Here is a 26,750-nt window from a genome sequence, read left to right on the forward strand (position 1 = left end):
TTAGTGCTTAGCCTTGTCTTTGACTTCAATAGTCAGAACCTCTTCCCCAGTCTCAGTAGCAGGAGCCATGCGAATGATGAGTGATTGACAGGCGGGTCCCCTGGGGACAACTCCCTTTTTAATCACCTGGGGCCTTTCCTCAGCTGTAGTAGAACTTCCTCTGCAGTTGGACCTGTCCAGTGCTTTTTCTGCTGGCTCTGTTCCTTCATCTTCATATTCTTTTCCTTTCTGCTCTCTTCCTTTTGAGTTTTCACCTTTTTTCTAGAAGAAGCCATGATAAAGGACTAGTGTTGAAACCATAATTGATGTTAGCGTCACCACCAAACGCCATCTGCGATGAGGTGAATATAGGAATCATGTCAGTCTGCCACACACTGTCATTTCTTACTGTTTCCATGATTGATTGCATGTGTATTATGTTTATTTTATGGAGATTATATTTTAAATTTTAAGTGTTTGTTTTTAATAAAAATATACAATTTGAAATAGAAGGCCTGGCTTCCTTCCCAGTCATGGCAGAACCTCATGAAAAAACTCACATCTCTTTTCTTGTTTAATCTTCTTAGTCTCATAAGTATTTGATCTATTTTTCTTAATTTACGTGTGTGTGTGTGTGTGTGTGTGTGTGTAGTTCATATGCTACAGCATCCATGTGAAAATTGAGGGCAACTTGAGGGTACTGATTCTTTTTTTAATTTTTTTTAAAGGCTGTAATGTCGTCCATTGAGTCACATTTTCCACAAAGTCCATCTATGTGTGTGTGTATATATATATTATTTTATATATATTCTAATTTTAAGCCATGGCCATTCAATAGGATGCATGGAGTTATTCCAATTTTTTTTTATCTATTAAGGTTTCCTTTGATACCTAGTATATGGTCAATTTTTTAGAAGGTTCCATGAGGTTCTGAGAAGAAGATATATTCTTTTATGTTTAGATGGAATGTTCTACAGATGTCTATTAAGCCCATTTGATTTATAACATCCATTGGTTCCCTTATTTCTCTGTTGAGACTCAGACAGACCCATCGAGTGGTGAGAGTGGGGTGTTGAAGGCTCCCACTATTAGTGTATGGGGTTTAATGTGTGATTTAAGCTTCAGGAGTGTTTCTTTTACATATGAGTGTGCCCAGGTATTTGGTTCATAGATCTTCAGTATTGAGATTTCCTCTTGATTGATTTTCCCTTTGACAAATATGAAATACCCTTTTTTGTCTCTTCTGACCAACACAGACATGCAAACATCTCTGACTTGGGCCTACTCCCTCAGCATTCAGCATTCACTCCCTCATACCTGCTCCTGTGGAGGTCGCTGACTCAGACCTGCTCTAGTGGAGTTTCTTGTCTTGGCTCTGCTCTCAGGAGGTCACTTGCTTGGGCCTGTTCCTGTGGATTTCCCTTGCTCAGGCCTCCTCCCACGGAGGTCCCTGCCTCGACCTGGTCTTGCAGAGTTCTCTAGCTTGGGCCTGCTCCCTCGGCAGTCACTCCCTCATACCTGCCCAAGGGTATTGATTCTTTCTTCCACTATGTGGGTACTGGATTGAACTCAGGCTGGTAGACTTGTCTGCAAGTACTTTCTCTCTGGCCCCAAGCTATGGGCTTTTAACTAGTTCTATTTATTCGTATTATCTGTAGAAATCTCACATCTTTAGTGCATGCATTTCTTTTGCAAATTGTTATTTTGTGCTGCTGTAAGTGAGGCATTTGGCTTTTTTACCACACTGTTAGGTGTATAAGTCAGAGATCCAAGTTTTAGAATCTTAAAATGTGATGCTATTGTAATATTTGTTTTCCCCATTTTCTGGAAGGTTCATGGCTAACCATTTCTAGGTGCAGGAGAGAGTATAAAAACTAACTTCAGAAAATTCAAACACCTGTTCTATTTCTAAATATCTGTTCACACAGATATTATGAGCATCAAAGAAAACAGAAACAACTAAAGGAGAAAAAGGCAGCATGGTTTCACGGTCTTTACATTCCTAGGAGTTACCAGACAGCTCAGTGTAAATCTGCATGTTTACTGACAGCTTGCACCATAGTTCATTGTGACCTAATCCAAACTTGTTGACTGGGTCTGTTAATGACACCGATGGCTTGATAAAATATATAGGACTATTTCTGTTTTTTAATATTTTGTTATATGTTGACTGAATATTTGTGAAAATATTTGTTAGTTTTTTTGTGAAGATGTTGTTAACTGGCATGCTATTGACATGATTTATATAGTCACGTTTCTATGTGTATGTATTTGTTACTATGTGTTGTGAAATGTCCCCCATAGAGTCATGTGATTAAATACTTGATCATCAAGTGGTGGCAACGTTTGGGATTGTAGAAACTTTTAGGAGGCAGACTGAGTCTTGTTGGAAAAAACCGAGTCTTTGGATGTGGGTCTTGAGATTCTGTAACATGGCTCCACTTTCTGCTTACTCTTTGCTTCCTGTGTAATGGAACCATCTGGTCTCCTGCTCCTGCCACCATGTCTTCCCTACTGTCCTAGACTGTAACCCTTGAATGATAAGCCGTATTACCTCTTCCCATGCTTTTCCTACTGTTCTAGACTGTAACCCTTGAACGATAAACCATTACCTCTTCCTCCCTTAAGTTGCTCTTCGTCAGATATTTTGTCATTACAGCTGGAAAATAACAAAAATGCTGTGATTCCTGTTAATTCCTGTGGCCATGCTTTTACTACTGGTGCTTGTTTTATCAAGTTACCCTGAACACTGAAGTCACAAGTATAACCATTGCTCCCAGGAGAAATCCTATGTTTTTGTCAACTGATTAATAAATAACTTTATTGATTGTATGTTTTTCTTTATAAATACATTACTTAATATATCAAACTAACCCATGAATTAATCATTCCCACACTGAACTCATAGATAATTTCACTGTAACTTCTAACTGGAGTAAAGATTGAAATACTATATTTCCTCTCTCAGTGATATCATAGAATTTTATATTTAGGATGTTTGGGCAGTTTTCAAGTACTATTCTTAGTACAACAAAGTCATCAAAAAATTGAATTAAAAACTCAAGACTACAAAATAAAACAAAAAAAAGCCATGGTAACAAATAGATTGCATTGGTCCACTTATTTGCATAAGATTCAAATAAGAAACAGAAGTGAACTTGAGGTAAACCTAGCTGATAGTGCATCAAATTTCTTCTGTTTTTCTTTTAGTATTTTACTGGTCATAAAAAATGACCCAAAAACATGTGTTGATTTGGGAGCTACCAATAAATTATAGTAAGAAGATTCACTCATATAGAACACATGAACAATTAAATTTGAGTGTATTTTGGATATGTATGCTAACTTAAAGCGAACTAGTTCTGATTTCATGTAATGATAAACAGAGATGAAGTTTAAATAATAAATGCCAATATAAAGCACAATTGCTAGCATTAGATTAGCCCAACTTGCCCAATGTCTGAACTAGATCCTGCCTGGATGTACACCACGCAGCGTTTCCCCTCTTCAGCGCCTAGCCTCCCATTCTCTGTGCTACCATCAGTCTTGTTACCTGAGTGGTTTGTGCTCTCTTGCCTTTGAGGAGTCTAGCAAGATCTGCTTTTCCTCTGCTTCCCAAGAGAGCTTTAAATATTTTGGGTGTCTCTTCTTTTGGTGGGAAAAGAAAGGCAGGTCCTGTCCTTGGAGGGGTTGCCCGTGTGCTCTTCCCATTCTCTCTTAGAAGAACTCTGGAGACAAGAGAAGAACATTGTTTTCAGTAGCGCTGTGACAGCTTTCAAGAATTCCCCCTGAAAAATGGTAATTTCTCCCACCCATGAATTGTCAGTGGGTACTCACTTTCAGTTGAGGAATATCTCACGAAGAATGTTGTAATTTACCTCATGTAACACAATTATCCTCATCTTAGATTTTTTTGGGGTAAAAACAACTTTCTCCGCTCCCTCCATATAGTATCTCACTCTGTAGTTCAATCTGGCTTGGAACTTGGTTCAGTCCTCCTGTCTCAATTTTCCAAGTTCTGGGATTCTAAATGCACCACCACACCTGCTTCTACTGGGGCTTTATGGGTCATACCTGGATTTCTTCAGGAGGAGTTTTTTAGAAGATGGATAATGCTGTAGAATTTCTTGAAGAGTCTTTTTGTTCAGAATTAAAAGATTGGCAAACCCGTGGGCCACCACATCTGCAGTTCGACGGTTTCCTCCCCGTTTTGCCAGGAGGCTGTGGGATAGAAAAGCAGGTCTTTGGTAACCAGTTCGCTCACCCTCCATCGATTTTCCTTTTAAATCTCAAACAAAAATTGCAAATTTAATTATTCAATTATACATTTTAAATGTGGTATCACAAGGTAAATTTGTAAGATGTTGGCTTTTCTTCAACATAGTATGTTCTTTCCAATGGGAAATAGAGAATCTTCGGCAAATACTGTGTACTTACTGCCTTTAGTCCATGGGTCATTTTAATTGTCAACTTGGCACATTCTAGAATCACCTGGAAAAGGGAGTCTAAATGAGACATTGTCTAGTCAGGGTGTATCTTGCTTATGTTAATAGAGGTCAGAAGACTTGCCAATGGTGGCTGGCATCATTCTCTGAGCAGGGGATCCTGGACTGTACAAAGAGTAGAGAAACAGAGCTGAACATTAGCGTGCATGTGTTCATTGCTCTCTGTTCTTTATTATAGATTTAACCTGACTAGTTGCTTTCAGTTTCTACTGCCTTAACTTCCCTGCAATGGTGGACTGTTATGTAGAGTTGTGAATCAAACACACCCTTTCTTTCTTAAGTGCTATTGTCAAGGTATATATCACAGTAACAAGAAACAAAATGAAGAAAGCATTTTATTTTAAGCCCTCTGGACACTTAAGACACCACTTATTTTAGAAAAAGCATAATTATTCACCTCAGATATCAGAAAAGCTCTCTTCTCAAGAAAATTGCGGAAGATGGCTGTTGTGGTAGTTTGAATGTGATTGGCTCCATAATCTCAGAGTGAGTGGCACTATTAGGAGGTGTGACTTGGTTGGAGTGGCTATGACCTTGTTTTTAAGAAGTGTGTCACTGTGGGATCAGGTTTGAGGTTTCCTGTGCTCAGTTGACTTCCTGTTGTTTGCAAGATGTAGGACTCCCAGCCACTACTATAGCTCCAAGTATGCCTACATGCCGCCATGCTTCCTGATGATAATGGACTGAACCTCTGAAAGTGTAAGTGAGCCACTCACCCCAATTAAATGTTTTACTTTATAAGAGTTGTTGTGGTCATGGTGTCTCTTCACAGCAATAGAAACCCTAACTAAGACAACTGTATCATATACTTTTCATACTGAGAACTGTACTTTTAAAATAAATTTAAAATAAATACCAGTGAATTACAACCATTCATGCTCTGTATTCATCTGATCTCCTATTGGTGGGAAAACACTTTGTTAGAGATTTATCCCTGCTGAGGAAGCTGTATTTTCTTTAGTGCACCCCTTATAGGTTTTTGGTTCATCTAAGGGATGGAAAGCAAAACAAGTCCTGTAAGATGGAGACTTAATCCAATGCTTTTAGATTATTTCCTTTCCTCTATACCTTATGTACTACATAGGACTCCTATGTAGTACTGACGACTTGCAATGGAAACAGATAACTCCTCTGAAGTGTGGTCATTAATGGCGAAAAAGAGAGAGCACAAGAAAGAATGTGAGGGCTGGAGAGATGGCTCAGAGGTTAAGAGCACTGGCTGCTCTTTAGAGGTCCTGAGTTCAATTCCCAGCAACCACATGGTGGCTCACACCCATCTGTAATGAGATCTAGTGCCCTCTTCTGGCCTGCAAGTATACATGCAAGCAGAACACTGTATATGCAATAAATAAAGATTTATTTAAAAAAAAAAAAAAAAAAGAAAGAAAGAATGTGAAACTCTTGTCACCCACAGCTCTGATAAACATTTACCACAGCTCCTAGTCAGAATAGCATAAAACTTGATGCTAAATGTTCATTTACTTCAGTTCCTATTACCTCATTCCTAGCTTTCAATAGAGACAATTACAAATTACATAACAAAACATATGTTAATAAAAAGGAGATGACACATGTTTTAGAAGTCATAGACAGAATATTAAAAACTCTGGTTAATATGGTAAGGAATATAATGAAAAGAGAATCACTGAAGAATAAGTAACAAAAACAGGTGAAAATTCTAAGAATCTAAAAGAAATACAAGAAATCAAAAATGCTATAACTGATATGAAAAATGTTTCTGATGGACTTGGAAACAAGTTGGCTTGAGAAAGAATCAATGAACCTGAAGATAATAGACACTCTCCATACTGATACGCAGAGGAGCAAGCAGAACTGAACTAGGAACACAAAGAACTAGGGATCATTTTGAAATACAGGACATACACATAACCAGAATACCAGAAGGACACAGAAAAAAAACAGTAAGCACATTCCTAGCATAATAATCAACAGTTTTCCAAAATTAATGACAAATACCAACCACAGAAGTAGAGAGATTGGATAACTCCAGAGTAGATAAATAATTAGTGCATCTCTATGCTGGCATTGGAGATGTTTTCGTCTATAGTAGGTGACTATTAATACAGAGACTCACAACTGGCCAATGTGCAGAGAATAACATACTATAGAGTGCACAGCTGTAAATGTATATAACTTATCCCAAAATTTAGGGATCATCATGGCATCAAGAGGGGGCAGAAGGATTCTAAGAGATGGATGTAGTGGACATTTTTAGTGAAACTGTATTTGCAGACATGACAATGACAAATGCACCCATGAACCCACAGTGGCCATGACTGTATGAATAAGTCAGCAAAAAAAAAATTCCTAACATGAATGGTGGGAAGGCTCATGAAGCTCCACTCCTAATTGAAGTCCTACAGGCCGCTGACGGCTAGTGGTGGAGGGAGAGTCTTCAGGAGGCTAATCAGGCTCCAGCAGGTGGTCCCATACCCATGCCAATTAAGCAGATTCAGTTGACTTAAAGTAGAGCACATGAAGTTGAGAGGGAGAAATGGAAAGGGGTTTAGGAAAAGGGTCAGAATCAGGGTTGACTTGATCAAAACAAGTAATGTACATGTATGAAATTCTTAAGCACTAAAAAAAGGAAAAGGAAAGATAACTATAACAAATAAATAAAAAACCCTCAACTACCCTTAAAGCATATTATATTCAAACTACAGGAAACCAAAGACAAACACAAAGAATAATTTTGAAAGAATGCTAAAGGGGGAAATACTTAAGCTACACATAAACCTGAACCACAGCAGATCTTTTTCTATAAACCAGTCTCATCTCTAGACAGTGGAGTGCAATATTCAATGTGGAAAAAAGTCTATGACCTATAACTCTATTTAGTGAAAGCACTCTTCAGAAATGAAGGAGAAACAAAGCTTACTCAAATGAAAAAAATTGAGGGAATCCATTCTTAGGAGACCTGCCCTGAAGAATATGTTCAAAGAATTGTCAAGAGAAAAAAATAGACCAGAAACTCAGGCTTACATAGCAAAGGAAAGAACACTGGGAGAAGAGTAAATGAAGGGAAATAAAATATATTTCTCTTGTACTTATCTAAGAGATGATTAAGTGGCAACAGCAGTGTGTGCATGTGTGCATGTCTGTGTGTGTGTCTGTGTGTGTGTTTGTATGTCTGTGTGTGCGGCGGTAATAACAGAATATGGGCAGATGAATGATAGTGTCCTGGGATGAGGAGGGAGGAACTGTGATAAGGGACACTCTACACATGAAGTATTACCTGAAGACAGACCTAGACCTAGCTTAAAATATACATGAAAACTTTAGGGAAAGATTACTGTTTTCAAAGTTTGTTTGTACTTTCATTTTGAGGTTGGGCATCACTGGGTAGCTGTGGCTGACTTCAAAACTGAGATACTCCTGCAGTACATCCTGAGTAGGGTTATAGGTATATGCCACTGTACCTTGCTAATAATAATTATTATGTTGAGAAAGGAGAGAGAAATGAATCATTAAAAAATGTTCAACTGAAGTCGAGTTGGGTTGGCTACTGTGGTACATCCTATAATCTAAACACTTGGAAGACTGATGTAGGAGGATCAAGGATTCTAGAACAGCCTGGACTGTATAACAATTCACTATCAAAACAAAACAAAATAAATCTAAACAAAAGCAAAACAAGAAACAAACACCAGAGCAGAAATAAAAAGGTGAGGAAGAGAACCTAATGCAAAGTTGGGCACTTCATCTAACATTGAGGATAGGGGCTGGGGAAGGGAAGCCGAGGCTCTCTAAACCACTGAAGAATGAAATTACTCCTCCAAGACAGAATGCATGTATTTAGAATCCTTCAGTGTGACCGATTGTTTACTTTAGTCAACAACTGCTTTTAGAGGACAAAAGAAAGAAATTTTACTATTTCTATGCATGCATGAGTGTATGTGTGCTCTATACCTAGCTAGCTAGCTATCACCCATCACAGTATCTGTGAAAATCATCTTTTTAATAACTCATCTACCCTAATTTCTATCTGCCTTTCTATTTTTCTATTAAGTGGGAGAATATTGGTCAGATAAGGTAGTTTCATTCACACTCCTGTGGTTTTTAATACAGAGTAATCAAGTAGTTAGACAGGACAAGATGTCATTGGGAAGTTTAATCTGAACCCCAGAGAACCTCAGCGAGCATGCCAAACTATGTGTGAACGGAAATACCATATTTAAATGTCAGGCTATTTTGAGATTTCTCGAGCTTTAATTAAACTTGCATACAGGTTGCATGTTTGGAGTGCCTGATGAGTTTCTGAACGGAAGAAATAATAGTCTGTCTGCCAGATGGATTTTGCCCAAACTCTCTCAGCAATGTTTTAAATAGCATCTTTTTTCCCCTTTTATCCACAAAATGCTTCCCCAGCATTCCACTGGTGAAAAGTTTTACTTGTTAAACTGCTTAGTAAGAAGGCCCCTCAGTGTCCACAGCTTCAAGTAGAGTTTCTCAAAGGCCCTGTGCCAGAGGACAAATAGCCAATGGTACAATTAAATGTGTCCAGGTTAAAAAGAAGCTTGTACTGGGCAATAGTCAAGGAAATGAAGGGATCTCTTCTGGTCCTGGACCCATTTGTTCCTGTGACCTTAGAGAGCTTAAGGGATTTTTTTTTTGATTTTTCTGTTCATTCATGTGAAAAGGCTGCAGGATTAGGAACCAAATCATCTTATATATCCATTTATGAACCCATTACTAATCACTTTTGCTGAAAACAGAAGCCTCTTTCTCTGCTACAAGAAGCTGCTTATCCTTAAAAGACTGGCTTTTTGTGTTCTCGTGGTATTCAGATATGAAAAGGTTCAACTGGGTAAGACCTCTTTCTGAATTCTTAACCCTAGTTTGTGGTATGCAATTAGACATTCAGAGCTGGATGCAGGAACCCAAGTAGTTCTGTGGACATATTAGAGAGACTGTGTTTAGAGGAACTGTGTAAAAGTCATCTACCAATGGGGACACACCCACACAGACACAGACCATACACAGACACATACGCAGAGACAGCAGAGAGATGGATACACACACACCTGTTGCTTGAAAACATTTCCCAACATTCATGTATTATAAAATCAATCCTAAATTGATATATTAATACTATTTGGAAGTGGATCCTTTGGGTGACAATTAGGTCATGTTGGCAGGGACTTCATTAAAATAAGGAGCTCCAGCAGGGTGTGGTGCCGCAAACCTTTAATCCCAGCACTAGATTAGGTAGACAGAACACTGAGTTCCAGAGCAGCCTGGTCTACACAGTGAGTTCGAGGTTAGGCAAGGCTATATAGTGAGAGCCTATCTCAAAAAAAGAAAAAGGAAGTTGCTTTCTAAAATGAGTCAGCATGCTTGCTCCCTCAAACATGATGTAATACAGCAGCCATCTCCAGAGTCAAGAAAAAGGTCTCAGCTGATGCCACTACTTAGACGTCACTGCTTGGGAAGAACTTCAGAGAACTGAGAGAGAATTTCTATTTCTTGGAAGTTATCTAGGTTTGAGTATTTCATTACAATAACAGAAAACAGACTAAGACAAACCTTTACATATGCATATATCACATATACTAGCATCTCAAACTATGGGCTATGAACCTGAATATGGTCACATGACTGAATTGAGTGGCTGTGAAAATTTGGCAACAGGAAAATACTTCTGATCATACAACAATTAATTCAAAATCAAACACACAATGGATCAATCATGTGATTTCAATGTGCCATACAATACTGACAAGTGCTTGCCAGAAACATCTCTGCCAGAGTCAAGACAACTGTGTATTATGAATTAGCATGCTTTACTATTCATATGAAGTTTTATACATCTATCAAAACATAAGAATTCGAGAATAGAAAAAAAGACCTAAATATTTTTCTACCATCATTACTCAGTATCTAAAAATCAAATTAATACTGTCTTTGAGTTGCATGGGAATCTTTAATTTATAAATTTCTATTGAAGTTGCATAACAATTTTTAAGTAAATTTTGAGATGGAATTAGGCAGAATTTTCAAGAATTCCTGGAATATCCATAAACATGGTTCTACCATTTTGTATTATATAAGGTTGTGAATTTATACTCTCAGCATTAATGAATATGAAATTACAATATCCTTCAACATTGGAAACAGTGTATATGCCCCCTGTCCTTTGGTTTCAAATATTCAACCAGGATTTAATGTTGCAGAAGTAAACAAGAATATTTAGCTCATAAATATGAAAATTTGCCTTTACCTTAATAAATGGTAAACATAGCAAAAATTGCTTGTTTTAACACAAGTAATATTTCATTATATTAAGCGTGAGGCAAACAAGGTCCAGGGAGACTTAATTCTTAAACAAAAGTCATATCCATAGAAATACACCACATTATTTGAATATGGTTTACCATATTTTGTTTTTTGAAAGGCATTCTTACAGAAAAGTACAACTGGAGATAATAAAAAAGATGACAAAATACTATACTAATTATAAAGACATTAAATTACATCCAACCAATGTTTTTATTTTCATAATTCTTCTCTGTGAATGGTAGTGCATACCTGTAATCTTAGCATGTATAAGGCAGTGGCAGATGGATCTCTATGAGTTTGAGGTCAACCAGGTTAACAAATAGAATCCCATGCCAACCAGGGCTACATAGTGAGACCTGGTTGTTGTGGAATATTAACTGAAGACGTGTTACATTTGTTTATGCTGTGGAACAGTTGATTAATAATGCAAAGATGTTTTGCATTCTTTTATGTTGTATTTGTTTAACTCTGTGTTACTTTGCCTGTCTAAAACACCCGATGACTTAATAAAGAACTGGATGGACAATAGCTAGGCAGGAGAAAGGATAGGTGGGGATGACAGGCAGAGAGAATAAATAGAAGGGGAAATCTGGGAAGAGAAAACTGGGGAACAAAAGATGGAGGAAAGGAGGAGGTCAGGAACCAGTCACCCAAATACACAGCAAGCCACAGAGTAAAAAGTAAAGAAAGGTATATAGAGTAGAGAAAGATAAAAGCCCAGAGATAAATGGTAGATGGAATAATTTAAGAAAAGCTGGCTAGAAACAAGTCAAGCTAAGGTCGGACATTTATAAGCAAAAACAAGTCTCTCCGTGTATTTATTTGGGAGCTGGGTGGCAGGCTCTTGCAAAGAGAAAAGAGTAAAAACAAAAAACAAACAAACAAACAAAATACAACCTATATTCGTAAATAGATATTTTTTATGATTATCATTAAATATTTGATTTTCACACTTATTTAGTATACCTGCATATCCTTGGTCATGTAAAAAAAAAGACACAGGCTAAGAGTCATGAGTGAAAGAAGTTTAAGAAGCCTTGGCATGTATATTATGCATATGTAAGTGTGTACAAGTATTATTTTTTTCAGAAAAAGCTGTAATATATAGGTAGTCCCTAATCATTTACTGATTTCAACTTTGCATCAGTGTGGTCACACATGAAGTCACAAAGTTGTTGGGGTCCTCTGAATTGGTGCAGTGCACTGTACAGCTCTCTCTAGCAGAATCACTGTATTTAGAAACACAGGGGACAATAGACTATAAAAGAGTAGGTGCTTAATGTAGAAACATGAGAAAAGCAAGGGGAGCATAAGTGCCAGCAAACGTACGGGCGAAACATGGATGAATTGTAGGACAAACAGTCATCTACTAGACCTTGGCAGCCTGTGCGGTGTCTGTGCAAACTAGAGAAATGTAGTATTTCTGGAAACATGTAGTATTGTGGTCACAAATATTAGGTAGAAGAATGCCTTTTTTAAAACAAAGTAAAATCACAGAGGTATAACTTTAGTACTTCCCAGGGCAGAGAACATAGTTGGAACAGTCATAAGTGGCTGCTCTGGTACTTCCAGTTGGAGGGGATGATAAAGAAATAAATGCACCAATAAACATCTTGCTACAAAGAAAAATGGTTCAAAAAGTGAATAAAGTTTGACAAGAAAATATAGGTAGGAGACCTAGAAGGTTCCTACAGTGGGGAATGCAGGAAGACCCCAAACAAGCTGAGATGTAAAGAAGGAGGGTGGTGGAGGAGGTGGGTGGAAAAAGTATGCAGGCAGAAGTAAGGGCCTCTGCAAAACAGCCTGTCCCTGTAGCTGGACAGAGTGCACAGTCAAGGAACTGGAAGAGATTAGCAGGATGTGTGGATTTAGCATGTAACCAGAAGTAGACAGGCAGACAAGGCTAGAAGCTATAGGACTTTGTAAGCCAGAATAAGACCTCTGTACATATTTGGGCGTGATCAGATCAGTGTTTCCCATAATCATTCATCTGGAGATTAGAAGCTGGCTTCTGGGGAATGTGGTAGCAGATGTCTGGTCAGATGTGGAGGTGACTCGGACTAACATTTCTAATCCACACTGAAACATATGAACCCGTCAAGACTGGACCTGACAGATGCTGCCCCAATATGTAGCTATGACATCCTTCACTCTTAGAGGGCCTGCAAACCAGCTCCCAATTAAATCACACATGGAGTATTATTCTTTCTTATAAATGCCCAGTCTTAGCTTGGCTTATTTCTAGCTAGCTTTTCTTCAATTATCCCATCTGCCATTTGCCTCTGGGCTTTTATCTTTCTTACTTCTGTGTATTTTATTTTCACTCTTACTCCATGGCTGACTGTGTGGCTGGGTGATTGGCTCCCGATGCCCTCGTCTCCTCCTCTCACTTCTAGATCTCTCATGCTCCTTTCTCCTTTTCCTCCCAGATTTCTCCTATTTATTCCCTCTGCTTGCCATCCCTGCCTATCCTTTCTCCTGTCTTGCTATTGGCAGTTCAGCTCTTTATTAGACCATCAGGTGTTTTAGACAGGCAAAGTAGCACAGCTTCACAGAGTTAAACAAATGCAACACATCTTTGCATCATTAAATGTTCCATGGCATTAAAAAATGCAACACAGGCCTTTGAGGGAAGCAGTAGTTTTTTACTTCTGGGTCTTTCTAGGGAGCCTTCTGGAATCATGAGAGCAATACAAAGCTATAAATTCAAACATTTCAAGAAAAGTGAGATATTAACAGATACAGATGGCAGACGGGTTGAATACAGACACTTAAAAGAAATCCCACACTAGCTCAGAATTGAGTATAATAGAGGATTATTTATTTAGGGGTAGACTCACAGATTACAATCCTCTGCATGTAACTTAAAAGCTACTGGCTATAGGAATTCCTACAGCAACGGGTTGTGGGTTGTGGTTAAATCCATGTGGTAAATAAGACTTGACACTGCACACATTTGTGAGGGTAAGAATAGAGTCAGAACAGGCAGCCTGTACCCTTGTTTTTTGTTTGTTTTTAGCATAGGGTGTTAGTACTTTCTGGATGTTAATTGGGAATGTGGTTTGGGTTTTCTCTATGAAGGGCTATAAATTTATATTTTAGCAGTGCACTTTTGCATTAATATATAATGGCCTTGAAATCTCTGAACCCCTTTCTTTCTTAGCTTTTCCTAAGAAAAAAGAAGTCTGTAAAAAAAAACCTATGTGACAGTGCTAGATTTAGCTCATTTTAACAAAGGTCACAGCATTTCTGAGTAGTAAACATTAACAAGATCTTTCCAGTGTCTGGATGCTTGGCAGACGTGCCTCCATCTGGAATACATGACTGGAGTCTAGACAGGGGGACAGACGTGGGCCTGTATAGCACATGAGCATCTGGGAAAGGCAGACAGATCCTTTATTTTTCTTCAGCCACAGCCACAAAGTGAATTGAGGCAAAGACTTCCTCTTTGCTTGAATCTAGGAGACTCCTGCAGGCTTGGAAGGGGCTTGCCTTACTGTTTCAATTTGGCTTTTGAAACCCAAATGACTAAGAGGGACTTGCGATGCCACAGTCAGGAACACAGGCTTATTTTCGTGCTAACCCAGCAACACCTGGATTCTATTCCTAGGCTATTTCCTCCTGTGACGATAATATCAGCAATTAATGTACTTGCACTTTAAGCTTTACTTTTCAGGGAACACAGCCCTTGGGACGGCCAGCTAATTAATTTCTGTAATGTTTCAGATTAGTTTATTGTATATTTTATGACCTTGAAGATGACTGATTATTAAATCACAGAAATATTAATTACTCTTGAAAGCACTTCCTGTAAGGGAGTGATGGAAACCGGCCTTACAAGCCTTAGACAGTCTAACAAGTTTTTCTCCCACTACTCCAGTGCAGGTCAACAGTGTGCTCATCTATTTGTTAAGAAAGAGGAAAACATTCAGAAACAAGGTAATATTACTAACAGAAAAGTAATATGCTTCAATGTTCTAAGGAAAATGTATGTTTATATGAAGTTACCTGAAATTGTCTGTAGTTGGACGGATCAAATGCCTTCTGGTATATGATGACATCATTTGGACACTTAACCCATGAGGACTTGGGTTAGAGTGTTACCTTTGTCACTCATGGCTGCTCTTACTCTGGTCAAGATACTTGGTAATTAGGCTGGGTGATGGTGGTGCATGCCTTTAATCCCAGCACTTGGGAGGCAGAGGCAGGCGGATCTCTGGGAGTTCGAGGCCAGCCTGGTCTACAAGAGCTAGTTCCGGGATGGGCACCAAAGCTACAGAGAAACCCTGTCTCGAAAAACCAAAAAAAAAAAAAAAAAAAAGATACTTGGTAATTTGAAGTAACAATTTTCTCATGTAAAATAATTAATAGCTATTGTTAGTGTGTTACTTTTTGCCTTAAGCATCAGCTTTGCAGCTCAGGACACTGCCATCTTTTACTGGAATCTCTGCTGCTCATGTGCAATTGTTTTTTCCCATTGCGTTCTCACCTGTCTCTGTTCCACAAATCTATTGGAATTGTCTTTTAAAATCATACCAGTTGCGCAATTCTTTTGCCTAAAACTCTTTATTAACATCAATTCATGTTGAGACTACTACACTTACATCCACACCACACTGAATATCTTTGATCTTGTCTAATATTGGAAATTAGGTGTGCGCAAGCCTGGTTAGAACTCGGATATGAGAATAAAACATAAATTTCTTACCATGGTCTAAAAGTCTTTCAGTAGCCCAGCCCTTGTTCAACCTTTGGTCTCATCTTGCCAAGATGTCTTTCCTTGTTCACTATTTACTTACAATGATGATTTACCTGTCCATAGGCCGAATGAGTTTGTTCTATGTTTAGGCTTTTGCCTATTTCTAAGTGGTTCCATATTTATTTACTGCATTAAAGTTTAGGGCAAATATTTTACATTGAGTGTTCATCCTCAACTACTCTATTTACAGTAGCCTCTCTTTTCAGTTTCTTACACTCTGGTACAATAATACCACATTATAGTGTGAATGTGCCCTGTATATATATAATATAGTGTTAATTATGTAGCTTTTGTCAGTTTCTTCTCACCTTAATGAAGGGCAGCAATTTGTGTATTCTTCCTAGCATGTACTCCCTGAGTTTTGAGTGATACTTCACAATCTAGCATGTGCTAACCACTTAGTGAATAAATTTTCGGATGAATAATGAATAAATTTAAATTCAATAATGCATGGACGGGTTAGCTCACATTGTGTCTAAGTTTGCTGTTTATATTCTTGCTCTTGGGACCTTCCGTATTCATTCTGTTCTATTCTATGCTTATATTCTCCTGGCCATTAAGAAATAATGATAACAATAGCTAGTATTTATTGAGTAAAAATTAAATGAGAGACTCAAAATATTTTACAAGTTTTCTAACCTCTATGATATACATTATTGTGATTCTAATTATTAAGATGAAGGAACTGAAGAAGAGTAGGGTCAAATAAGAAACAAAGTCAGCAGGTGGATAAACTGGGCTTTACAGTGGGGCAGCCTGGCCCCACATTCATGATCATATTACCAACCTGCTCAAACCCCCTTTGTTGACCTAACAAAAGTTTTCTAACAGTCCTGTAACTCTTCTACTTTTTGTTCATTTACTTGTGTGCATATAAATTCAACATCAGTTGAGCATCATTTGCAAGCCAGGCACTGCCCTAGGTTCTAGTACTGAAGAACATGACCTGCTCTTTGAGAGAAGGAATAAAAAGTGAAAGAAACGTGAACATCCTTAATTTTCCTATACTTTCATCAGAACATCAGACTTTTGATAAACGAGTAGATAGTTAGATATTTTATGACAAATAATGGGCTTAGAGACCTACAAGGTGACTCTCAGATACCTGATTTCTCCAAACACTGCTGCGGCTTTCAGAGTAACCATTACTTGAGCACCATCAGGGCCTCCAAGAACTTGAACTTCTCCATGCTTGATGATGTACATTTCCTTACCAATTTCTCCCTAAGTGCCATATTAAAAAAAGAAAATTTTAATCATTTTATTTTTTAACTGTTATAACCCAAATAAAAAAATTTAAGATCTTAGAGAGGAGCAAATACAAATAAAGGAAACAAGGAATATCATGTGAAAGTATTTATTTTAAGATCTGGGGTAATTTGAGATGTTGGAAGACATTACTTTCCATCATGTGAGTCCTGCAAACCATCACAAGACATGAGAAGATACACTGGTCACTGTATTATCTCAGGAGTGGGCATGGGCAGAAATATATTGTATTGATTGATGTACTGATCATATTGGTGGTTGAATTCGCTGCTTTTGGGCTCCATTGCTCAGCCCTAAAAAAGATGTTTTATGTAACATAGGAGCCTGAATTTCAGCCATTCAAAGTCAATCCTATCTTCTGTCTGTATCACTGAGGTATGATTCAGGAAACAGGAGACCTTGAAGCTCTTATTCCATATTGAAAGACTGTCAGCGCAGTTATTTTCCATGAGTTCTTGTTTGTATTGACAAATCTCAAGGTCAGAGTAATAACCAACAATTTACCTCTTACAGTGTGTTCATAGTTACTGATCAATGGTGCTATTTTGTACCTCTGAGGCAGTATGGATATTCGAATATGAATAGAATACCGAAGTTCACAAGACCAAATATGTAGCTATTTTAAACATTGTAAATACAATGATTTTTTTATATGTACCTACCGACTAAACTAGAATATGAGCCACCAGTTTTCATGTAGTTATAAATCCGATCCTATTTAAGAATTATGTAAACAGCTGGGAAGATGGCTCAGGCGAATAAAGTGCTTTTCATGAAAGCATAAAGACTGAGGTTCAGATTCCCCCCACTTACATAGAAGCCAGGCAAGAATGATGACCAGGCTATAATCCCAGTGCTCAGCAAACAGAGACAGGAGGTTCCCTGGCTACCTAGCTACCTAGACAAGTTGAGCTGGTTAGTTCCAAGCTTAATAATAAACTATTTACTTAAGTTAGTAAATGTACAAGAATGTAGGACGACCTTTAGGGTAAACCTTTGGTGTCCACACCCATATATATACATGTAGGCTCACCTGCAAACATAAAACCACACAGACCAGCCTGCATACATACATGAATGTATGTCACACACACACATATGTACTTTTTCTACTCTTCCCAACTCCCCCTCACCCACCAAACCGACCTAAAACAGCTCTGGGCTTGTGGAGATACTTTGCTTGTGTTTTTGTGGTTGATTAAAATGTATCCATGTGATCCTCGAGGTTTAGGATTGAGGGTGATTGTACCTGATTTCTTCAGTCTTTCCAATGTATATTTTTTGTCAGTGTCCCTAATTGTATTTTTTGTGTATTTGTATCATAACACAGTGTCCTAACTATTATTATTTTGTATAATAAACATTAAGTTATAAATTTAATGTTATGCTAAATAATGTTAAATAATTTCAATCTCTATAAAACAAACACGACATACAATAATCTTATTAACACTTTAAGTCAAAATATGTTGTTAAATTAGTTTAGCTATTTATATGTGTGTGTGTGTGTGTGTGTGTTTGTAAAGGCCAGAAGAGGGTTTAGGTATCTTCTTCTATTGCTCTCCACATATTCCTTTGAGACAAGGTCTCTGCTTGAACCTGAAGCTTGTTTTTTCTTTGTTCTTTTGGAAATTAGTAAGCCCAAGAGGTTCTCTTGTACCCACCTTCCCTCAGAGCTGGAGATAAAGATGTGGGTGCTGCATCTGAGCTCCAGGCCCCGTGATTGTAAAACACTTTTAACTGCTAAGCCACATCTTCAGCCCAGGTCATTACACTGTAAATAGGCCAGTTTACATAACACTTGCCATTATTTGGGTAATAGTCCCTATAAATTGTCAAAATAAATAGGATTCAAATCACTCTGAGTTATTGTTGTAGTTTTAATATCTCACCCAAATTTCAATTGTTAAAATTGAATTTTCAAATTCATAATACGGTGGTGTTTGAAAATATAATTAGGCCATGAGGGCTTTGTCTCATTTATTTATCACCAGAGCACTTGTTTCTCCTCTGGTAAGTTTGATTTACCTTTTTATGTGTTCATGCTAACACATTGTGACTCACTGGGAAGAAAGCCCTTATCAAAGGCCAGTAACATTACTGTAGACATTTTAGACCATAGAACCACGAGGTAAATAAATCTTTATCTTTCATAAATTACCTAGTGTGTTGTATACTCATACATAACAACAAAAGCTGTCATGACTGAAAATGTCTACTTTATTCTGGTGCTGAGGGCAAGGCATGATGTATAAAAGGCACTCATTCATGAATGAAGAAAATATTAACTGTTCCTAAAGTTCCAAAGTCCTAGGATATTTTTCTGAAAATCAAATACTTTACCATTATCATGTTGGAATATACAATTATGAAATTTCACCTCTTCATTCATATCTGAAAAAACAAAATTCTTATCCTAAACATATATTTTACAGGAAATATAGGTTGAAGCAGAAGTTGCAATATATATGGATTTTATTATAGTTATTTATATCATTTCAATGTCAATAATAATTTGCCTTTGTGTAGTACTTTGAAAATTTATCTAAGTAGGGGGCTGAAGAGATGGCTCAGCAGTTAATTCTTAGCACCCACAGCAGGAGGCTCACAACTGCCTTACCTCCAGCTCCAGGGGATCTAGTGTTCTTTTTGGATCTCCTGAAACACCTGCATGTATGTGGTATATTGAAGCATGGTTTATAAAAACTCAGGGAGAGAAATTGGTGTTCTACCTGAAGGTCAGAAAAGTAAAATAGCCAGTCACTGGTTCTTACCTCTGCCTCAGTCTGAAACAGCAACCCTGCCTCCAGGAATTTCAGAATGAGACTGTAAGTGAGAGCTGTCTCCTTCCATTTTATAATCCTCTCTAGGGATGGGATTAAAGGCATGCACTGCCTGATTTCTATGGCAAACTAATGTTACTACTGGGATTAAAGGTATGTGTTACCACTGCCTGGTCTGTAAGGCTAACCAGTTTTACTTTCTGATCTTCAGGCAAGCGTTATTTATTAAAATACAAATGGCATGCCACTAAAGCATATACTCATACAGAAATGTATACATGCACATAAATAAAAATAAGCCTTAAAAATCATCAAGATAATGGATATTTGCATATCTTCTTGTTTTAAACAATATATTCATTCCCTCAGAGCACACTGCTTTTTATCTGGAAAATATTTTGTACTTCATTTAATTCTTGTAAAAATCCCAGTGAGACGTGTCTCTTATTTCCTCTTTTTTGAAGATTGGAAATAGATGTTATATAAGCTAAGAGTTTCAAGCAAAAGCTACAAGGCTGACCAGTGACAGCATTAAAACTGATAACACCTAAATCACCTGACATACATACAGATATACTGTATCTTACAATTAGTACAGTACCAAGACTGATGTCTTAATAACCAATGGAATAATAGGAACAATTTAAAAATAAAGTAAGTCACTTGAAAATTAGTGTCCTTTTACTCTATCTAGGAAGGATCCCTAGGCCAGGGTCCTATTCCTGCTATTATTATTTTTTGTTATGAAGTAATTTCAAGGAGTTGGAATGATGTTTCAAAGGCAGTTATTACAACTGACTGGAAGTACAAGTACATAATGGGTACTTAAATATAGTTCAGAACTTCTAATTATTTCTTAATGATCATTTTGATAATTTCCCAAGGAGATCAGGCATAATCAGCGAGCCTAAACTTCCACTACCTCTTGCATATTTCTGTGTTAATTTAAGCCTTTTCTGCAGGCTTAATTAGCATTCAGAGGAAGTAGACATCATTTCAAGAGAACAGAGGCTGACAGCATGTTAAAGCAAGATCAACCCTAACTTATGACTGTGTCTTGTGCTAATTTGGAGAAAGTGTTGAAAGGCAAGCACTTCAGGTAGAGCCAGGTAACTCTCAGTGAGAGTGTATGCCAGAAAAATTAGAATTCTTGTTCTGGAGGCTATTCCCAAGGCTAGTGGGGAGCATCACAGCACTCAGGGCACCTCATCAGAAGAGAGAGAGATGATACAGAATGGTTCCTTTACCATTAACACCATGAGGAGCTCCTTTGGAAGTGAAACTCCCAAAACTCCACTGCAGAAATACTGGATGAGAACCTTTGGAAATCCCAGAAGTCTAAGCCTTGAAAAGCTCGCTGGTTATTTTCTGTATGGTAGCACAGCACCCCCAGAAGACTCCCACGTAGTCTTGAAGGCCCACAGACTTTCTCAAAGCAGTTAGAATATCGGACCTGAACCCTGCCGTTGCTTCAGTTATTTAGGTAACCTCTAATTGAGCGTGGCTGTTTTCCTTTCTTCTTTTCTGCAAGTCCTTGTGGAAATAGTAAATACATATCAAATTGAATTCAGCTACTTAAACTTTTGTCAAGTAATAGCTTTTGTTCTCTATCAATATTTAGAATCAGGCAAATCTTCATTTAAGAAAAAAAACCTAAAAATTAAATCAAAACCAACAAGAGTCACTTGTATTCTTCTGCCTCCTTTTTCCTCCACTTTTGTCTTTCTTTTCCTCACAGGTATGCACTCACTTGTTTTTATTATTGGATGAATTTGATATAATGATAAAATTAGAAAGCTGCATCTCTACACCTCACACTTCCTTAAGCAAATTTGCATTGTTTCAAGATACAAGTGCTGAAGTTTCTACTGCTATCTCAATATCCAGCCCCTTCAGGCCCTGGAACAACTTGAATCTGTTTAATGCACTCAGTCTATGCCATTCCTGTGTGCCACTGCCCCCAAAGAAACTCTTAATTAGCCTTGTTTCTTTCTTCTTTTTAAATTAATTCATTTATTAAAGATTTCTGTTTCTTCCCCGCCACCGCCTCCCATTTCCCTCCCCCTCCCCCAATCAAGTCCCCCTCCCTCCTCAGCCTGAAGAGCAATCAGGGTCCCCTGCCCTGTGGGAAGTCCAAGAAACCCCCACCTCCATCCAGGTCTAGTAAGGTGAGCATCCTAGGCTCCTACAAAGCCAGTACGTGCAGTAGGATCAGAAACGCATTGCCATTGTTCTTGAGTTCTCAGTAGTCCTCATTGTCTGCTATGTTCAGCAAGTCCGGTTTTATCCCAGGCCTTTTCAGACCCAGGCCAGCTGGCCTTGGTGAGTTCCCAATAGAACATCCCCATTGTCTCCGTGTGTGGGTGCACCCCTTGCAGTCCTGAGTTCCTTGCTCGTTCTCTCTCTCCTGCTCCTGATTTGGACCTTGAGATTTCTGTCTGGTGCACCAATGTGGGTCTCTGTCTCTGTCTCCTTTCATCGCCTGATGAAGGTTAATATTCAGGAGGATGGCTATATGTTTTTCTTTGGGTTCCCCTCATTTAGCTTCTCTAGGATCACTAACTATAGGCTCAATGTCCTTTGTTTATGGCTAGAAACCAAATATGAGTGAGTACATCCCATGCTCCTCTTTTTGGGTCTGGCTTACCTCACTCAGGATAGTGTTTTCTATTTCCATCCATTTGCATGCAAAATTCAAGAAGCCCTTGTTTTTTACTGCTGAGTAGTACTCTAATATGTATATATTCCATACTTTCTTCATCCATTCTTCCATTGAAGGGCATCTAGGTTGTTTCCAGGTTCTGGATATTACAAACAATGCTGCTATGAACATAGTAGAGCATATATTTTTGTTGTATGATAAGGCCTCTCTTGGGTATATTCCCAAGAGTGGTATTGCTGGGTCCAGGGGTAAGTTGATCCCGAATTTCCTGAGAAACCGCCACACTGCTTTCCAAAGTGGTTGCACAAGTTTGCATTCCCACCAGCAATGGATGAGTGTACCCCTTTCTCCACAACCTCTCCAACAAAGGCTATCATTGGTGTTTTTTATTTTAGCCATTCTGACAGGTATAAGATGGTATCTTAAAGTTGTCTTGATTTGCATTTCCCTGATCGCTAAGGAAGTTGAGCATGACCTTAAGTGTCTTTTGGCCATTTGAACTTCTGTTGAGAATTCTCTGTTCAGCTCAGTGCCCCATTTTATTTATTTATTTATTTATTTTTGGTTTTTCGAGACAGGGTTTCTCTGTGGTTTTGGAGCCTGTCCTGGAACTAGCTCTTGTAGACCAGGCTGGTCTTGAACTCAGAGATCCACCTGCCTCTGCCTCCCGAGTGCTGGGATTAAAGGTGTGCGCCACCACCGCCCGGCAGTGCCCCATTTTATAATTGTGTTGATTAGCCTTTTACGGTCTAGTTTCTTGAGATCTTTATATATTCTGGAGATCAGACCTTTGTCAGTTGCAGGGTTGGTGAAGATCTTGTCCCAGTCAGTGGGTTGCCTTTGTGTCTTAGTGACAGTGTCCTTTGCTTTACAGAAGCTTCTCAGTCTCAGGAGGTCCCATTTATTCAATGAGGTCCTTAATGTCTGTGCTGCTGGGGTTATACGTAGGAAGTGGTCTCCTGTGCCCATGTGTTGTAGAGTACTTCCCACTTTCTTTTCTATCAGGTTCAGTGTGTTCGGACTGATATTGAGGTCTTTAATCCATTTGGACTTGAGTTTTGTACATGGTGATAGATATGGATCTATTTTCATTCTTCTACAGGTTGACATCCAGTTTTGCCAGCACAATTTGTTGAAGGTGCTCTCTTTTTCCCATTGTATACTTTTAGCTCCTTTATCGAAAATCAGGTGTTCATAGGTTTGTGGGTTAATGTCAGGGTCTTCTATTCGATTCCATTGGTCTACTTCTCTGTTTTTATGCCAATACCAAGCTGTTTTCAATACTGTAGCTCTGTAGTAGAGTTTGAAGTCAGGGATGGTAATGCCTCCAGACGATCCTTTGTTGTACAAGATTGTTTTGGCTATCCTGGGTTTTTTGTTTTTCCATATAAAGTTTATTATTGTCTTCTCCAGATCTGAGAAGAATTTTGATGGGGATTGCATTGAATCTATAGATTGCTTTTGGTAGAATTGCCATTTTTACTATGTTGATCCTCCCAATCCAGGAGCAGTGTCCTCTTCAATTTCTTTCTGGTGTCCTCTTCAATTTCTTTCTTCAAAGACTTAAAATTCTTGTCAAATAGATCTTTCACATCTTTGGTCAGAGTTACCCCAAGATATTTTATGCTATTTGTGGCTATCGTGAAAGGTGATGCTTCTCTATTTTCCCTCTCTATTTCCTTATCCTTAGTGTATAGGAAGGCCACTGATTTTTTGGAGTTGATCTTGTATCCTGCCACAATACTAAAGGTGTTTATCAGCTGTAGGTGTTCTTTGGTACAGTTTTTGGGGTCGCTTATGTATACTATCATATCATCTGCAAATAACGAGAGCTTAACTTCTTCTTTTCCCATACAAATTCCCTTGATCCCCTTATGTTGTCTTATTGCTATTGCTAGAACTTCAAGCACTATATTGAAGAGGTATGGAGAGAGTGGACATCCTTGTCGTGTTCCTGATTTTAGTGGGATGGCTTTGAGTTTTTCTCCATTTAACTTAATGTTAGCTGTTGGCTTGCTGTAAATAGCTTTTGTTATATTTAGGTATGATCCTTGTATCCCTAATCTCTCCAAGACCTTTGTCATAAAGATGGGTTGAATTTTGACAAATGCTTTTTCAGCATCTAATGAAATGATCATATGGTTTTTTTCTTTCAGTTTATTTATATGATGGATTACATTGATAGATTTTCGTATGTTGAACCAGCCCTGCATCTCTGGGATGAAGCCTACTTGATCATGATGGATAATTTTTCTAATGTGTTCTTCGATTCGGTTTGCCAGTATTTTATTGAGAATTTTTGCGTCGATATTCATGAGTGAGATAGGCCTGTAATTCTCTTTCTTGGTTGGGTCTTTGTGTGGTTTTGGTATCAGGGTAACTGTAGCTTCATAAAAGGAATTTGGCAATGACTCTTCTGTTTCTATATTGTGGAATACATTAAGGAGTATAGGTATTAGGTCTTCTTGGAAGTTCTGGTAGAATTCTGCATTGAAACCATCTGGTCCTGGGCTTTTTTTGGAAGGGATATTTTTGATAACAGTTTCTAGTTCTTCACGACTAACAGGTCTATTTAGATCATTCACCTGGTCTTGGTTTAGCTTTGGTATATGGTACTTATCTAAAAAAAATGTCCATTTCTTTTGCATGTTCTAGTTTTGTGGCATACAGACTTTTGTAGTAAGATCTAATGAGTCTCTGAATTTCCTCTGTGTCTGTGGTTATGTCCCCCTTTTCATTTCTGATCTTATTTATTTGCGTGTTCTCTCTCTGTCGTTTAATTAGTTTGGATAGGGGTTTGTTGATCTTGTTGATTTTCTCCAAGAACCAACTTTTTGTTTCATTGATTCTTTGGACTATTTTCTGTGTTTCTATTTTGTTGATTTCAGCCCTCAGTTTGATTATTTCCAGTCTTCTACTCCTCCTGGGCGCGTCTGCTTCTTTTTTTCTAAAGCTTTCAGGTGTGCTGTTAAGTCTCCGATGTATGCTTTCTCCGTTTTCTTTAAGTGGGCACTTAGTGCTATGAACTTTCCTCTTAGCACTGCTTTCATAGTGTCCCATAGGTTTGAGTACGTTGTCCCTTTATTTTCATTAAATTCAAGGAAGACGTCAATTTCTTTCTTGATTTCTTCCTTGACCCAGGTGTGGTTCAGTAGTTGACTGTTCAGTTTCCATGAGTTTGTCGGTTTTCTGGGGGTAGTGTGGATGTTGCCTTCTAACTTTAATCCGTGGTGATCTGATAAGACACAGTTGGACACTGATATTTTTTTGTATCTGTGGAGGTTTCCTTTGTTTCCGAGTATGTGGTCAATTTTCGAGAAGGTTCCATGAGCTGCAGAGAAGAAGGTATATTCTTTCCTATTTGGGTGGAATGTTCTATAGATGTCTGTTAAGTCCATTTGCTTCATTACCTCCAGTAGTTCTCTTAATTCTCTATTAGGTTTCTGTCTGATTGACCTGTCCATTGCTGAGAGAGGTGTATTGAAGTCTCCTACTACTAGTGTGTGTGGTTTGATGTCTGCCTTGAGTTTTAGTAATATTTCTTTTACATAGTGGGTGCTTTTATATTAGGGGCGTAGATATTCAGGATTGAGACGTCATCCTGTCGAATTGTTCCTGTTATGAGTATACAGTGTCCATCTCGATCTCTTCTGATTGGTTTTAGTAGGAAGTCAGTTTTGTTAGAAATTAATATGGCCACACCTGCTTTTTTGTTAGGACCATTTGCTTGAAAGACCTTTTCCCAACCCTTTACTCTGAGTAGATGCCTGTCTTTGTGGTTGAGATGAGTTTCTTGCAAACAGCAGAATGTTGGATCCTGTTTTCGTATCCAATCTCATAGCCTGTGCCTTTTTATAGGTGAATTGAGACCATTAATATTAAGTGATATTAATGACCAGTGGTTGTTTACTCCGGATATTCTTATTGCTTTTGAAGTAGAATTTGTGTTTCTCCCTTCTTTGAGTTGTGCTAGTGAAGGGCCGCTAGATGCCTCAGTTATTGTAGGCAGTGTTGGCAATGTTGGATTCCTTGGGTTGCGATTTTCCTTCTATTACTTTCTGTAGGGCTGGATTCGTGGCTACGTATTGTTTAAATTTGTTCTTATCCTGGAATGTCTTGTTTTCTCCATTTATAGTGAACGAAAGCTTGGCTGGGTATAGTAGTCTGGGCTTGCATCCATGGTCTCTTAGCTTCTGCAGTACTTCTATCCAGGACCTTCTGGCTTTCATTGTTTCCATAGAGAAATCAGGTGTAAGTCTGATCGGTTTACCTTTATAAGTTACTTGGCCTTTTTCCTTTGCAGCTCTTAATATTCTTTCTTTAACCTGTATATTTTGTGTTTTGATTATTATATGGCGAGGGGATGTTTTTCTTTGATTCAGTCTCTTTGGTGTTCTGTATGCTTCTTGAATATTCAAAGGAATATCTTTTTTTATGTTGGGAAAGTTTTCTTCCATAATTTTGTTAAAAATATTTTCTGGGCCTTTGAGCTG

At 38.1% G+C, this 26,750-nt stretch overlaps 1 protein-coding gene across 1 annotated transcript in view; it reads right to left on the minus strand.

Annotated features, from left to right (window-relative positions):
* Positions 1-26,750, minus strand: part of Cngb3 (cyclic nucleotide gated channel subunit beta 3) — a 129,480-nt gene continuing 102,730 nt past the window's right edge. The window contains exons 15-18 of the mRNA XM_075967652.1: positions 16,649-16,767; positions 4,054-4,200; positions 3,533-3,707; positions 1-261 (exon numbers count right to left, since the gene is read on the minus strand). Of these exons, the coding sequence (XP_075823767.1) occupies positions 1-261; positions 3,533-3,707; positions 4,054-4,200; positions 16,649-16,767 (702 nt within the window). The remainder of the gene's footprint in view (positions 262-3,532; positions 3,708-4,053; positions 4,201-16,648; positions 16,768-26,750) is intronic.

This window comes from Microtus pennsylvanicus, chromosome 3 (assembly GCF_037038515.1).
Source record: "Microtus pennsylvanicus isolate mMicPen1 chromosome 3, mMicPen1.hap1, whole genome shotgun sequence".
Lineage (NCBI taxonomy): Eukaryota > Metazoa > Chordata > Mammalia > Rodentia > Cricetidae > Microtus > Microtus pennsylvanicus.